We start from the raw sequence: 15342 nt of genomic DNA, 5'->3' as shown, positions 1-15342 counted from the left end.
TATATATTATATATACATACATATATGTATATATATACATATTTCATATATATATATATACACATATGTATATATATTTATATATATGTATATACATATATCATATATATATATGATTATATATACATTTATATATATATGTATATATATATATACATATATATATTTATAAATATGTATATACATATATCATATATATATGATTATATATACATTTATATATATATATATATATATATATATACACATATATATACTACTTAATCTGAATGAAGTGTATAGACAATACTGAAGCTCACCTCTGCCTCACTGGGCTTAATGAAAATACTGAGATACTATGGAAAATACTCCCGGTTCAATCCCCTGGGGAAGGGGAGACATCGTCATCATCATCATCATCCGAAAAAAAAAATCGTTCCTGGGAGATTAACAAGTGTCAATTCAGGCTGCTGAAGCTTCTTCACAGGTTTCATAGATTCACCGGAGGTTGTGGGGGTGGGCTTTGCCTATGGCCTGACGACTTTAGTCACGGGAGAGGATACTCTACTCAAGAAACTCCAGAAGCTGTGTGGGGCGTGGCCTGGTGGAGGCGTCCAGTTCGCGAGCCACAGCACCAGGAACTGTGGAGTTACTGCGAAAAACTTCGGCAAGATCTCCTTCAGGCTGTTCCTCCTGAAACCATTAACCACACACTTGTGATCCAAGTGCCTTTAGATAACCTTATCCATCTGTGGTATATTCACTAACAAAGAGGAGGTCGCCGTCCCAAGAGAACTCGACTTTCTAAGAGCCTTTTCCAGTCCAGGGTTCACCCCTTAGCTGAATAAAGTCGCCTGGCGACAAGACCGGTGAGGAGGGATTTGTGCGAAGTAGGGACCACTAGGAGTCCAATGGCGAACACCCTTACCGGGTTCTGAACACAGGTCACAGTCGTAAAGGCAGTGAGAGAAGTACTTTCATTATATCATCATCCTCATCATCGACATCATCGTCATCATCATCATTATTTTCATTATCAACATGAAAACTTCTTTCCGAGGATAGCCCTCCTCCTTTATCTTATTTTTTTTCCTCCTTTTATTTTTCTTCTTTTTCTGTGTATATTTTCGTACAAACACGACTAAACACATCCTTCGCGTGACGTCACGAATGTTCAAAGTTCCTCAGCCAGACACACTTCGGAGTCGAACTCGGACTCTAAGTCCTCCTGGGGACACGTCTTCCTCCCCTGGGAAGGAAGAGAATCTTAAGGTTCCTGAAGAATTTAAAAAAAGGACGCTGTCTAGGGACAACAGCCCCGGACGGCGTCGTTAAGGCTGACGGCGCGGAACAGAACCTCGAGGGACCTCCCCAAGAAGAAGGTTCCTCTCCCGAAGTCCCGTTCTCGAAGTAGGCACATCACCACCACTGTCACTATACAACCACTTCACTTGTCACCTGCTCCTTCTCAAGCGTCCTATTGGGTAAGGATTTTAGGTTAATCTCCTTGGGCAGGTTCTTGCAGGCGTGGTCTTCCGGGGGCGCCATGTTCCGCTCAGCATCGATGTTCTGCACCTTGCGGATGGCGTGTGGGATGTGAGTTGGCGACTCGACGTCACTGAGCTCCGTCTCGGGAGAGGCGAGGGTCACGTGGGTCGAGCTGCTCTTCATCCCAGTCGGGTTCCCGGGAGCAAAAGGCCCTAAAGGGGGGACCTTGCTGGCCACAGGGTCTCCAGGTCCGTGTGGGGACATCCTGGTGGAACAGGAGGGCTCGTTGATCTCGGCCTCTAAGTTGCACGAAGCTTCCTTCAAGGGGTTATGATACCTCCACAACTTCTCCTCGTTCTCGTTATTGGACTTCTCGGCGTGGGTGTCCTCGGAGAGCTTGTGTCGGGAGGTGTGCGTCGGGTAACCGTGTCGGTTGGCCGCCAGGTGTCGCCGCCGGCAGTGCCAGTAGCCCAGTGCAGCCAAGACCACGACCACCAGGACCACAAGAACGACAGTGATGGCTGCCAGTACCCCACTTGCAGTGCCTGCAAAAAACAAACATAATCCTTCTTAACAAATCCAAAAATGAAGTAGTCTGTGTGTTAACATAATTATACTTACTTTATTGTGGTACTGTGCACAGGAAATGAGTAACACTCTTTGTGCCATCTATTCTCCAATTTATCATATCTAGTATCGTGTGTGTGTGTGTGTGTGTGTGTGTGTGTGTGTGTGTGTGTGTGTGTGTGTGTGTGTGTGTGTGTGTGTGTGTGTGTGTGTGTGTGTGTGTGTGTTTGTGTGTGTGTGTGCGTGTGTGTATGTGTGATTCACCACCATGTTCTTGGATCACGTGTTGGAATCGTGATCGACAGTTATTAATCTCCCGGATGAGAGTTCAGGTCTCGTATGACTGATCTATGGGTAATACTGTGACCTTACACGCACACACATACCCATCTCCTCGCCCAAGAGAGTTGGAGTAACACCCCGCAGCGCAGCGATACTGAAATTATTTCAGCTCGGGGCGGGAGTCGAACCCGGACCGCCGTAGTGGCAGGCGAGAACTTTAACCTATGTGTGTGTGTGTGTGTGTGTGTGTGTGTGTGTGTGTGTGTGTGTGTGTGTGTGTGTGTGTGTGTGTGTGTGTGTGTGTGTGTGCAGACTAATGTACATATACTAAAGTTCAGTGTTACTTTACAAGATCGAAAGTACGAACATGAGCAACGACAACCACCCGACATTGCGCGTCCACCTACCTGCTCTATCATCACTGGTCACTGTCGTCTCCACCTTGACCTCGATGACGGCTGCCAGTGCCGGCACCGGGGTCAGTTTGCGGCTGACGAGTTCGCCTAGAGTCTTGGCAGCCTCGCTGATGTCACCACGGACGTTACTTTTGGGGTACGACTGCGCAGAACAAGGAAAGGGGATAACCTCATTACTATGAGCTGTACAGTCGAGACGAAATATCACCGAAAACATTCATCATATTATACAAAAAAACAAAAAAAAAAACACTAGCAGCAGCGATGTAATTCAAATTATCAAGCCTGGCTGTCGCGAAGCTTCGAACGCGGGTCCCTCTGAGCGTGCGAGGTGGTAACGCTTGGGACCCGTGTTCAAAGCTTCGCGTCGAAAGGTTATACTGAAAGGTGTGTGTGTGGATACGTACCAGTGTGACTTCGAGCGTATCGTTGTTCCCGAGAACGAGCCCACAGAGGATGACCGGAGGCGTCGTGTTGCTGTTGACGTTCCGGTCGGCCCAGGCAGCGCGGAGACCCTCGCACACGGACTGCACCCGCGCCCCCGTCGGAAGCCGGGGTATCTCTAGGAGGAGAGTCAGCCGGGCGCAGGTGTTGTCCAAGCTCGCGCTGTTTGGTATGCAGTTCGCGGGGCCCGGGTTCCGAGGGGGAGCGACCTGCTGGCTGCCAACACTAAGCGCCCGGCACTCCCCCCACGGGGTGCAGGGCGGGGAGAGGCACCACTCGAGAGGTCCCGGCACACAGACCTGGTACCGGAGTAAAGGGAGATACAATGAAGGATTGCACTGTGTATGAGATGATGGTTTTGTATTCTCAGGGCATGTATGCACTGAATGTTATAAGTATGTACTCTCCTGTTCTCTCTCTCTCTCTCTCTCTCTCTCTCTCACGCACACAAAACCTCACTAACATCCACATCACACCCACATCTGTACACAAACATCTACAGCCTCATCCATACGATAGCGTTCAAATATACATTTACGTTTCCGCATTTACACGTATTAAACGAAAAGACACAGCGGTACCTTCACATTCACACCAAACCCACAACCCGACAACGGGATCTCACCTCGAGCTGCCTGCAGGGGTAACGATCCGGATCATGCTGGAGGCAGTTCGGGGGTCCACACCAGACACTCGAGCAGGAGGTGACCCCGTCCTTGCAATGGCATGAGTTGCAAGCGTCCCTCCAGACGGCGCCGTGAGGCCGAAGTTGACCTTTCCAGGTACAAGCGTGCGCTGGCGCCGCCGTCGGCGCCAGAACGCCTTCCACATGCTCGCACCTCTGTCCGGTTCTTCCGGGAGGACAGAGACACCTGAAGGCCCCTACGCCGTCGATGCAGGTGCTGCCGAAGGTGCAGGGGGAGGAGGAGCACTCATTGATGTTGACCCGGCAGTCGGGTCCTGTGAACCCGGGGGCACATTCGCAGACTCGCCAGTTGACACCGTCCACGCACCGTCCGCCGTTGTAGCATGGGTGAGGCGCGCAGTCGTTGATGTTGTTCTGACAGGTCACTCCGTCCCAACCGTCCGGGCAGATGCACGTGAACGAGTCCCCGGTATTGACGCAGGTGGCGCCGTTGGAGCATGGTGAGGATTCGCAGGCCAGGAACTCCGCTGGGAATGGAAAAACCGTATATGTGAATAACCAGAGCCTCTATCCTCGGGGACAAAATCCCACCGAAGAGGTGGTAAAGGAGAAATTTCTAAATAGGGCAAGCAGAACAAAAGTATTTTAGACGATAATTTTTTTTTTTTTTTTTTTTTTTTTTTTCCTGGAGATAAGTCTAAAAATAAATCAACAATTATACAATATTAATAAAAATAAATAAAAATAATATAGATTAATAAATACACCCTGAAGTATCCCTATGATGAATAAAACCGACTAACAAAAGCCAAAAACAAAATATACACAAGTCACTCGCCGGAGCTTGCTACATTCAGATCCAAAACCCACATGGTCCATCACCCCAATGAAGACTAAAAAAATAACGACCTTATCACTTACGTGTTTGGCAGGTAATTCCCTTCCAACCCGAAGGACACCGACAGACGAACCCATTTCCAAGGTCGACACATGTGCCCTCGTGGTGGCACGTGGAGTTGTCACAGTATGACGTGGTGGAAGTGCACGTGCGGCCCTTCCAGGGTGTCACGCAGGAGCACGTGAAATCGTTGATTCCATCCGAACACGTACCATTGTTACGGCACGGAAGCGCGGCGCAGTCGTCCACGTCTGTTGCGGGGATAAATATATATATGTATATTTTTTGAGGTTCATTGTTATCAAATGTGTGCTATTTTTTCTCGTTCATGTGTAAGGACTATGTTTCTTTGTTAATGGATAGCAAGGGTGTGTTACTTTTTTCATGCAAAGTCCAAGGATAAGATTCGAAGTAATTATGATTTTTTGGTTCATGGACAGTGATTGTTTTATCGTTCATGGATATATATATATATATATGTACATATATATATACATATATACATATATATATACATATATATATACATATATATATATACATGTATATATATATATATATATGTATATATATATATATATTATGTATATATATATATTTTCGTTTATTTATTTATTTTTTTGTCATGGAGAGTCCGAGGACTGTCATGAAAGATAAGAACAGCATGAGTGAGTGAGTGAGAGAGAAAGGAAGAGAGAGAAAGAGAGAAACTTTAACATGACACTTCCCACTCCCCTTCTTCCCCTCGTCCCTTTTTTCATCCCATACCTTATGGACTATGTGAGACCCCTATGGACCATATCACGCAATATCTACTTACTGTGATCACAAAGGGCGCCTTCCCAGCCGTGGTCACAGACACACTGGAAGCCACTGACAAGATCCATACAGGTTCCTCCGTTGAGACAGGGCGAAGAGGCACAGTCATTGATGTCTGTTGTGGAGAGAAAAGAAGTAAATCAGATGTATGCATACACGCACACATTAAATATGATAATTGAGAATAAGGTGACAGCTAAACTTAGAATCATACGTGAATTCTATACTAGGTATGATAAGTGTACAGTAAGAGGCAGGACCTCACGAGTGTTGCCCTTTTCTGTTTACTGTATTTAGGTAAACAGGCAGACAGTCACGCCGACAGACAGGCAAACATAAAAGCAATCATACACGCAAGTGCACAAAGACAGTCAGACACACAAACACACACACAAAAGTACGTATATACACTTGTACACAGGCCCGTGAGAATAAATACACGTTTATGTTTACAAATGCTGATCTGTCAGCTCGTAAGAATAGATCCGTAGATACATAATACGACAGCTGCGGACACTAGCTGACCAAACAATGGCTCGAGGTCGTTTCAACCATCTCAGCTCCCAAGGGGAAGCAAGGATGCCACCGAAATTAATAGAATGGTGTTGCCAGTGCCAGAGAGAGAGGGGGTGGGGGAGCCATATGAAAAGAGAGGGAGAGTGCCAACGGATGATTAAGAGGTTAACGCTGAAGAGGATCACAGACAGTGATCGTTATATACGTATCTTCGAACAACTTTCTTTTCTCTAATAGTGGGATATTCGGATTATCTTAACAATAGGTTAGAACATTCAACTCGCTTGTAGGTTAATGATGTGTTACCATTACTTATGTTATTACCATTATTACTACATATTACTAATATTACTATCTTCTATTACTATTACTACAACTACTAAATAATGTAATATGTAGTTATACGGAAAAGCGTCTCTCTCTCTCTATCTCTCTCTTTTTGTGCGCGTGTATGCACGTGTGTGCGTGTATGTGTGTGTATATATTCATGTATGTGTGTGAATGCATGTGTATGTATGTATGTATGTATGTATGTATGTATGTATGTATGTATGTATGTATGTATGTATGTATGTATGTGTGAGTGTTACATGTAACAATGCACCTGTATGCGGTTCCGGACGGAAGGCTGCTTACGGGAGAGAGTAAGGGTGAGAGTTGGGGGCGAGAGTGGGGGAGAGTGGGGGCGAGAGTGACTAGAGTGGGTGAGAGTGGGTGAGAGTGGGCGAGATTGGGCGAGTAATGTTGACGGCGAGTAATGATGAGAACGCTTTCACTCCGCTACAACCACACCTTTTTTTATTAATTCATTTATTTATTTTTCTTCGTTGTTATTATATATTCATTGGTTTATGTACCTGATTTTTCGTTTCCGTGCGCGAGTACTCACACATACAAACACACACACACACACACACACACACACACGCACGCACACACACACACACACACACATCCACACACACACACACACACACACGCAAACACACACACACACACACACACACACACACACACACACACACACACACACACACACACACACACACACACACACACACACACACAACACACACACACTCACACACACACACACCCACACCCACACCCACACACACACACAAACACACACACACACACAAACACACAGAAAATGAAACCCGCAGTCTCATTCGCCTTTTCCGACACGCATGGGAACACATTGGCGGAATTCTTATCCTCTAGAAGTGATCAAGGGGAGAGCAAATACAAGGCTCAGCATTCCTTTAAGAGATAAAAATTTCCCCCCGAACATTTAAAATACTGCACGACTCTGGTTCATAGGGATGTCAGTATGGGATAAGACGAAAAATAGAGAGACGAGGGAAGAATGGCGATAAGAAAAAAATTAGGAGGGAAAAGGAAAGCGAAGTGGGATTCCTACAGAGCAAAAAAGAGCGCGGCGGGAGGAGGGGGAGGAAGAGAAGGTGAAGGAAAAAGAGGAGGAGGAGGAGGAGGAGGAAGAGGAGGAGGAGGAGGAAGAGGAGGAGGGGAGGAGGAAGAGGGGGAGGGGAGGAGGAGGAGGAGAAGGTAGAGGAAGAGGAGGAAGAGGAGGAGGAAGAGGAGGAGGTAGAGGAGGTGGAGGAAAAGGAGGAGGAGGGGGGGAAGAGAAGGTGAAGGAAAAGGAGGAGGAGGAGGAGGAAGAGGAGGAGGGGAGGAAGAAGAGGGGGAGGGGAGGAGGAGGAGGAGGAGGAGAGAGGAGGAAGAGGAGGAGGAAGAGGAGGTGGAGGAAGAGGAGGTGGAGGAGGAAGAGGAGGAGGAAGGAGGAAGAGGAGGAGGAAGAGGAGGAGGGGAGGAGGAAAAGGAGGAGGAAGAGGAGGAGGAGGAAGAGGAGGAGGAGGAAGAGGAGGAGGAGGAAGAGGAGGAGGAAGAGGAGGAGGAAGAGGAGGAGGAGGAAGAGGAGGAGGAAGAGGGGGAGGAGGAGGAGAAGGAGGGAGGACACAGTGGAGGCTCGTGGAGGATGAGGACACTTAAATGAGGAAGGAGTGGTCGGGCAGTGAAGCGTGGAGGAGGAGGAAGAGGAGGAGGAGGAGGAGTAGAAGGAGGAAAAAGAGGAAGAGAACGAGGAGATATAGGAAAATAAACAAAATTGAAGAGGAGGAGAAGAGGGAGACGTAGCAAGAGGAGGAGGAGGAGGAGGAGGAGGAGGAGGAGGAAGATTAGGAAATACAGGAAGAGAAGCAAAAGGAATGGAAAAGGAGGAAGAGGTGGAGTTGGGAGAAAAGTAACAAGAGGAGGAAGAGGAGGAGGAGGAAGAGGAGGAGGGGAACGAAGAGATAAAGGAAGAGAAGCAAAATGAAGAGAAGGAGGAAGAGGAAGATGGAGAAAATTAGCAAGAGAAGAAGGAGGAGGAAGAGGAGGAGGAGGGGCGGAGAAGAAGGATGGTGACAACGAAGAGGAAGAGAGAGAGCTGCAACAGGATGAAAATAATCAGAAAAAGCTACGCAAGCTTGAGATGACGGACACACACACACACACACACACACACACACACACACACACACACACACACACACACACACACACACACACACACACACACACACACATACACACACACACACGTACATAGCCGTGCACACGCACACTCCGAGAAAAAGAGAGCGATCAATTTTTTTTTGGGGGGGAGGGGGGAGGTGAGAGTAGCTACAGCCGAGGTCAGGTCAGGTCATGGGATGGTGTCAAGATTAGGTCTCGCTTTTAGTCGATAAGCGGTGGGAGGGTGGGGGAGGGGAGAGGACGGGGTGGATTTAGAGCAGGAGGGGGTGGGTGGAAGGTAGGAGGGGATGGGTGGAAGGTGGGAGGGGATGGGCTGGTGCCATGATGGGATGATAATGAGGGAAGGCGACTGGAGGAGGTATCCCTTTCTCTCTCTCTCCCCATTTCCCCCTCTCCTTCGCCCTCACCTCCGAAGATTCATGCACGAATTCGTACTCTAACAGCGTACGCTAGTTTATACACAACCTCTCTCCGCCATCTTTCTTTCGTCTCTCTCTTTTTCTTTTCCTCGCTGTGGACAAGTAGGAAAACAAAGATTGGAAAAAGTAAATAAGTAAATAAAAAAATGAAAATAATAGAAGTAATAAGATTGAGATACATTTTTTTGTGTGGTTTCCGAAAGCAAGACGAATGAGCTTGAAAAAAGTAAATAAAGAAAAGTAGGAAAAATATAACATAAATATGCAATACAGTATTACAGCAGATTGGGAGAGGCTGAAATGAAGTTTGTTGTAACAGGAGAAACATAAACACCGCGGAAGGATCTGGACTCTATGTTGTTCTAAAGGAGACTGTAAGAGACCTATGGTTCAATGGTTCCTTGTGGGGCTCCGTGGTTCACAAACAGTACCACAAATGAAAAAAACTGATGATAGTTGATGTGCTAGGGTTTGATCCACTCGTGATGGGATTTCTAGGAGGTTAAAGCACAGCAATACATAAGAACAAGGTACATAAGGAAAGAGGTTGAGAACCTCTGCCATATAGCCTACACTAGGCAGTTCCATATTCCTTTCCATCTATTATCCTCATCCATGGTTATCTAATATTCTCTCAAAAGAACTAATTGTTTAAGCGCTTACTACATATTTACTAAGTCTATTCCATTCATTAACTACTCTTTTTGGTAAACCCGTTCCTGTCTATTTCTTTCTAACTAAAGTTATCCAAACATGAGATCCGTGTACCATACAAGAGCAAACGAGTCTCCTTTTGAAGAGAATACCAGAGGGCCAAGGCCCCTTCAAGACAGAATCCGCTCTTCATGCGAATAGAATCACCTGTTCTCAGCCAAAAGAATTACCCATGAAAGGCGCCATCGCATTGAAAGTGGAGAGGGTTGGGTCTGGGAGAGGAGGGGGAGAGAGAAGGAGAGATATAAAGAGAGCAAAGGAGGGAGAGAGAGAGAGAAATCTGAAAGAGGAAAGGGAGATAGAGGAAAATGAGAGAGAGAAAGCGAGCAAAGGATAATGAGAAATCTGAGAGAGGAGGGAGAGAAAGTGGGAAAAATGAGGGAAAGAGCGAAAGAGGGACAGAGGGAGAGATATCTGAGAGAGGAAGGGGAGAGAGAGTGGAAAAATAGAGAGAGAAAGGGAGCGAAAGAGGATGAGAAATCTGAGAGAGGAAAGGGAGTGAGTCGGAAAAAGAGGGAGAAAGAGAGCGAAGGAGGATGAGAAATCTGAGAGATGTAGGAGGAGAGAAAGGGGAAAAAGAAAGAAAGAGAGCAAAGGAGTGAGAAAACTCTGAGAGAGGAAAAGAAAAAGAGAGAGAAAAGAGGAAGGAGAGGTGGTGGAGAAGGGTTGTGTATAAACTGATAGTGGTTGAAGGGGTTGAAGGGGTTGAAGGGGTTGTCTACTGTACACACAGAAACAAGGGTGAAGGGAAGTGTGAATAACCACTGAAAGAGTGAGGGAGGGTAATGGCAGAATAGAATCCAAGGTGAATTGATAATTGGAAAATTGTGTGAAAGATGGGAGATAACCTTAGAGGAACTCCGTGGAGACCGATAGAGGAGGAAAATGTGCGTGAAATAAAGACCCAAAGAAGAAAGGAAAAAAACCTCAAAAGTGTTCAAGCGATGAACTGTAACAAATATGCGTGGAAAAGCTTGTGTATACACATGTACCAAATTGTAGAACAGGTATGCGCTCTTGTGTTATACATGTTTATACATACATATAGGGATGCGCTGTGTCGCCTTGGATTTTTAACATATATGTGTATGGGATTATGTATGAAGTGGTAGTGAGAAAAAGACAAAAATTAATGCAGTCTGGAAAATAAAATAAAATAAAGAAAAGAAAAATGATGTAAAACACACAATGTTTGTGGATTATGTGGTGCTATTGGAAGACAGTCGTGAAAGGAAAACAAAAAGATAATGCAGTTTGGAAAAGAAAAGAAAAGAAAGGTAAAACATATGATAATTATGAATTATGGTGCTATTGGAAGACCGTAGTGAGCAGAGAACGAAAAGTGATCGTATCCTGGAAAAGAAAAGAAAAGAAAAGAAAAAAGGTAAAATGCACAATGTTTGTGGATCATGTGTTGCTATTGGAAGGCAGTAGTGAGAAGAAAACAAAAAGGTATTGCAATCTAGAAAAGAAAAAATAGGAGAAAAAAAGAGGATAAAACAAATAATGTCTGCGGATTATGTGGTGTTATTGGAAGACAGTAGAGAAAGGTTGCAACAGGTGTAAACACTTCCAGGGAGATTATCCGAGAAAAGTAGGATTAAAGTGAATGTTAGTCGAGGGGAAATACCTTCCTCACTCAACATGTTAAGTCAATCTCGATCGACAACACACATCAGAGGCATAAAAAGAAGCGTTTGAAAAGTATACATGGTAAGATAAATTTATGGATAGGGTGGTAGTGGACATGGAACTGCCCAGGTAGGCTTTACGATAGTCTCCTGCAGTCTCCTTTCTGAAACCCTAAGAAATAAAAGTATCAAATAGAAAGATAAAAGTAAAAAAAAAAAAAAAAAAAGTGAGTGTAGAGGCACAAGTGAACAGGGTACTGCTAAGACGGCCAAGATATGTATAGAAAATGAAAGCGTTCAGGTTGTTGGGAAATGCGTACGATTCAAAGGTGACAGGGAGGAAAGGATGGGAAAGACCGAAAAGATGATGGAGTGAGTGCTAAGAAGTGTTTGTAGAGGAAAAGGGATGAATATGAAAGAGGCAAAGACATTGTTCCAGGACAAAGGAGAGCGAAAGAAGAAATACATATGAGCATGGGAGGATATACGAGGCGAAGGAAGGATGAAGAAAAGGAAGAAGAGGAAGAGGAGAAGGGAAACAGTACTTGGAAAGATTTAAGAAGAAGGACGTGTGCTGGAGAGAAATGAAAGGATATTTTGTATGGAAGGTTCACATAACTATCAGTTTATGTTTATATTTCGTGTGTAGTTAGATAAGACGAAGAAATGATCCCGTTCTTCACTTTTTGGGAAAGACACTGAATCTCAAAAAATATACAAAATATCTATATACGTACGTATGTGTCTACATAAATTGAGTGTGTTTGCGTGTGTGTACGTACTTGCGTGTGCGTGTGTGTGTGTGTGTGTGTGTGTGTGTGTGTGTGTGTGTGTGTGTGTGTGTGTGTGTGTGTGTGTGTGTGTGTGTGTGTGTGTGTGTGTGTGTGTGTGTGTGTGTGTGTGTGTTTGTGTGTATGTATGTGTGTGAATGTGTATGTGGAGGGGAGAGTAAGAGAGGGGATCCCACGAACATTAGTTTTTTCCCGTATACCTGTATACTACAGTTATGTAAATACGATTACGCAAAACACATACCCCCCCCACACACACACACGCGCGCGCGCGCGCGCGCGGGCACATTTCGAGTATTTGAAAATATATATATTTTCGAAAAATACTTGAAAACTTCCTCAAGAAAAAGGATGTTCAAATCCACAGGATCTCATGTTTTCAGACCTTTCAGAACAGTATCCACTGTCATGAATGCACAATGTTTTCCATATCATCTTCAACATCAAATTTTATTAATTAAATGAGCTCTGCATGTAATACGGGCAGTCCTCAGTGTTATGGATTGCTATTGACTGAGCAAGGGTTCATCTAAACATCTACACAGTTTTCCATATCACCTTCATGACTTAAATGACTCTACATGTAATGCGCGCAGTCTCCATTTTTATGGACTGCTATTGACTGTGCAAGGGTTCATCTACACATGTATTATTGAAAAAAGGAAAATTATTCTGGCTACCTGGAAAATTAATCTTAATCAGCTATTAGAAAATCCATATAATGGAAAGAATTTCTTAAAGAACAAAAATTTTAATCAACCGTTTGATTCAAAATTTTCTAACGTAATGCCATACAACGAAATGGAAATTTGGAAGCAATTGCGAAAAATAAAATCTGCTAAACCACAAGACTGGAGACTTATAAAGCCAACTACCCAGCAACACGAAATAACTAAAGTTTCTAGAATTCCAAAAAGAGGCAGATTTTTTTTTTTTTTATCTACGTCAGACCTTCTGGTCGAACACTTTCCGAAGAGAAGACGTTTGATTCTTTAGTCTCCGAAGTCGACTTCGACGATTCTTCGTGCTTCCTGAGCAGGAGTTTTTGTCTTCGGTCTTTCCAGAGGCTTTTCCACACGATCTATCAAGTCATAGTCGCAGGCTATAGGCGATGTAGGATGAAGTTTGCACGTTTGAGACCCTCTCTTTCTTTTTTCCCCTTCTCTCTCTCTCTCTCTCTCTCTCTCTCTCTCTCTCTCTCTCTCTCTCTCTCTCTCTCTCTATTTCTCTCTCTCTTTCTCATCCGTTCGAATCATTCCTCTTTTCTGAGTCACCATTCATCCCAATCACCTCTCTCTCTACCCCTTTCTCTCTTCCTTCGAATTATTCCTTTCCTAAGTCACCATTTATTCCATTTACCCCCTCTCTTTCTCTCTACCTCTATCTCTTCTTCGTTCCTTCGAATCATTCCTCTTTCCTGAGTCACCATTTATTCCAGTTATCTCCCACCCCCTCTCTCTTTCTCTCTACCTCTCTCTCTTCCTCGTTCCTTCGAATCATTCCTCTTTCCTGAGCCACCAATCATTCCAATCATCCCACTCATTTCTCTTTTTCCCTCTCTAGCTCTCTCTTTCCCTCTCTACCCCTCTTTCTCGTTTCTTCGAATCATTCCTCTTTCCTGAGTCACCAATCATTCCAGTCATTCCACTCACTCTCTCTTTCTCTCTCTCTACCCCAATCTCTCTCGTTCTTTTGAATAATTCTCTTTTCCTGAGTCACCAATCATTCCAATCATCCCACTCACCTCTCTCTCTCTAACCCAATCTCTCTTTCTCGTTCCTTCGAATCATTCTTCATTCCTGAGTCACCAATAATTTAAATCATCCCACTTACCTCTCCTTCTCTCTCTTTCCCTCCCTCTCTCTCTCTCTTTTTCTTCCTCTCCCCTTTTCTCTCTCTCTCTCTCTCTCTCTCTCTCTTTTTCTCTTCCTCTCCCCTTCTCTCTCTCTCTCTCTCTCTCTCTTTTTCTCACTCTATCCCTCTCTTTCTCGTTCTGTCTGACCCAGCCGGCGTGTCTGATTGCAAAGTGGATCCGAGGCACCGAACGTTAATCCGTTAAAAAGACGTTGGATATTATTCAAATTTGAATCTTTGTTTGGATTACGGTCCACGCCGGGGAGATTTGCATTTACCACTCTATCTCTCACTCTTGGGGGTGTGTGGGGGTGGGGGGTGGGGGGGAGTGTTTCGTTGAATCTTATCTCCCTGTTTATGGAAAACAGAAGGCAGGAACTGGGTTGGGAACTTTGTAGCTGTTACTGCAATGACGCACAAGCCCATAGGGGAGGATATTGTAAGAGTTTGAAAAAGAATTCCTTGAAGGCGATGTGGCAAAACGAAGAAAAGGAATTCTCTCGATTTTTTTTTCTCCTTCTTCTTCTTCTACTCTTTTTTCGTATATTCTCCATTATCTCCACCAAACCTCCCCCTGACGTGAGTTATCTCCTCCCAGCATCTCCAACTCTCCACGCACGGGTCATATAAATCCCCCCCAACTCTCTCCCCATCTCCCCTGACGACCTCCCTCACTCCCTACCTATCCCTCCATCCCTCATATTACCCTCCCTCCCCCTCAACCCATCCCTCCACCTTCCCTACCTATCCCTCCATATCTAAGATTACCCCACTCCATCAACCCTCCCCTCCCCCTCTCTACCTATCCCTTCATCCTTCAGATAACCCCCACCCCCTCCCAACCCATCCCTCCACCCATCATATTGACCCCCACTTCCCTCCCCCTCACCCTCCCTACCTATCCATCTATCCTTCAGATTACCCCCCTACCCCCTCAACCCTCCCCTTTACCCTCCCTACCTATCCCTCCATCTCTCAGATCGACCCCCTATCCCCTAGACCTCCCTTCCACCCTCCCTTACTGTCCCTCTATCCTTCAGATTAACTTCCCCTCCACCCACCTACCCCGCCTCCTCCTTCCACCCATTTCCAGAATTTCTCCAAATCCTCTCCAATCCAACTTCCACTTGACTCCAAATCCCTCCAAAAAGAGTCGGGCGGTCTTGGAGACCCTTACAGGCGATTGGAACCCACTGGATGGGATCAGATCCTCTGCGTCACGACCGCAAAAGGGTTTTGAATCGTCTTTGCCTCCGTAAGACCGCCGCAGTTAAAGGATTACAGACGGGAGAGTGGACGCGTGTCTCCGTCTATCTCTATCTGTCTTACTCTGTCTCATG

The 15342-nt window shown here is 45.3% G+C and overlaps 1 protein-coding gene across 1 annotated transcript in view; it reads right to left on the bottom strand.

Moving 5' to 3' along the window:
• Positions 1-264: 264 nt before the first annotated feature.
• Positions 265-15342, bottom strand: part of Ser (protein serrate) — a gene marked incomplete at its 5' end in the record, with an annotated part of 79445 nt that continues 64367 nt past the window's right edge. The window contains 6 exon segments of the mRNA XM_076192648.1: positions 265-2012; positions 2724-2874; positions 3140-3475; positions 3802-4349; positions 4744-4971; positions 5541-5654. Of these exon segments, the coding sequence (XP_076048763.1) occupies positions 1414-2012; positions 2724-2874; positions 3140-3475; positions 3802-4349; positions 4744-4971; positions 5541-5654 (1976 nt within the window).

This window comes from Oratosquilla oratoria, chromosome 11 (assembly GCF_046742065.1).
Source record: "Oratosquilla oratoria isolate Oo_2021 chromosome 11, ASM4674206v1, whole genome shotgun sequence".
NCBI classification, from domain to species: Eukaryota; Metazoa; Arthropoda; class Malacostraca; order Stomatopoda; family Squillidae; genus Oratosquilla; species Oratosquilla oratoria.
Note: the sequence above shows the minus strand (reverse complement) of the source record. Positions and strands in the feature narration are given on the sequence as shown.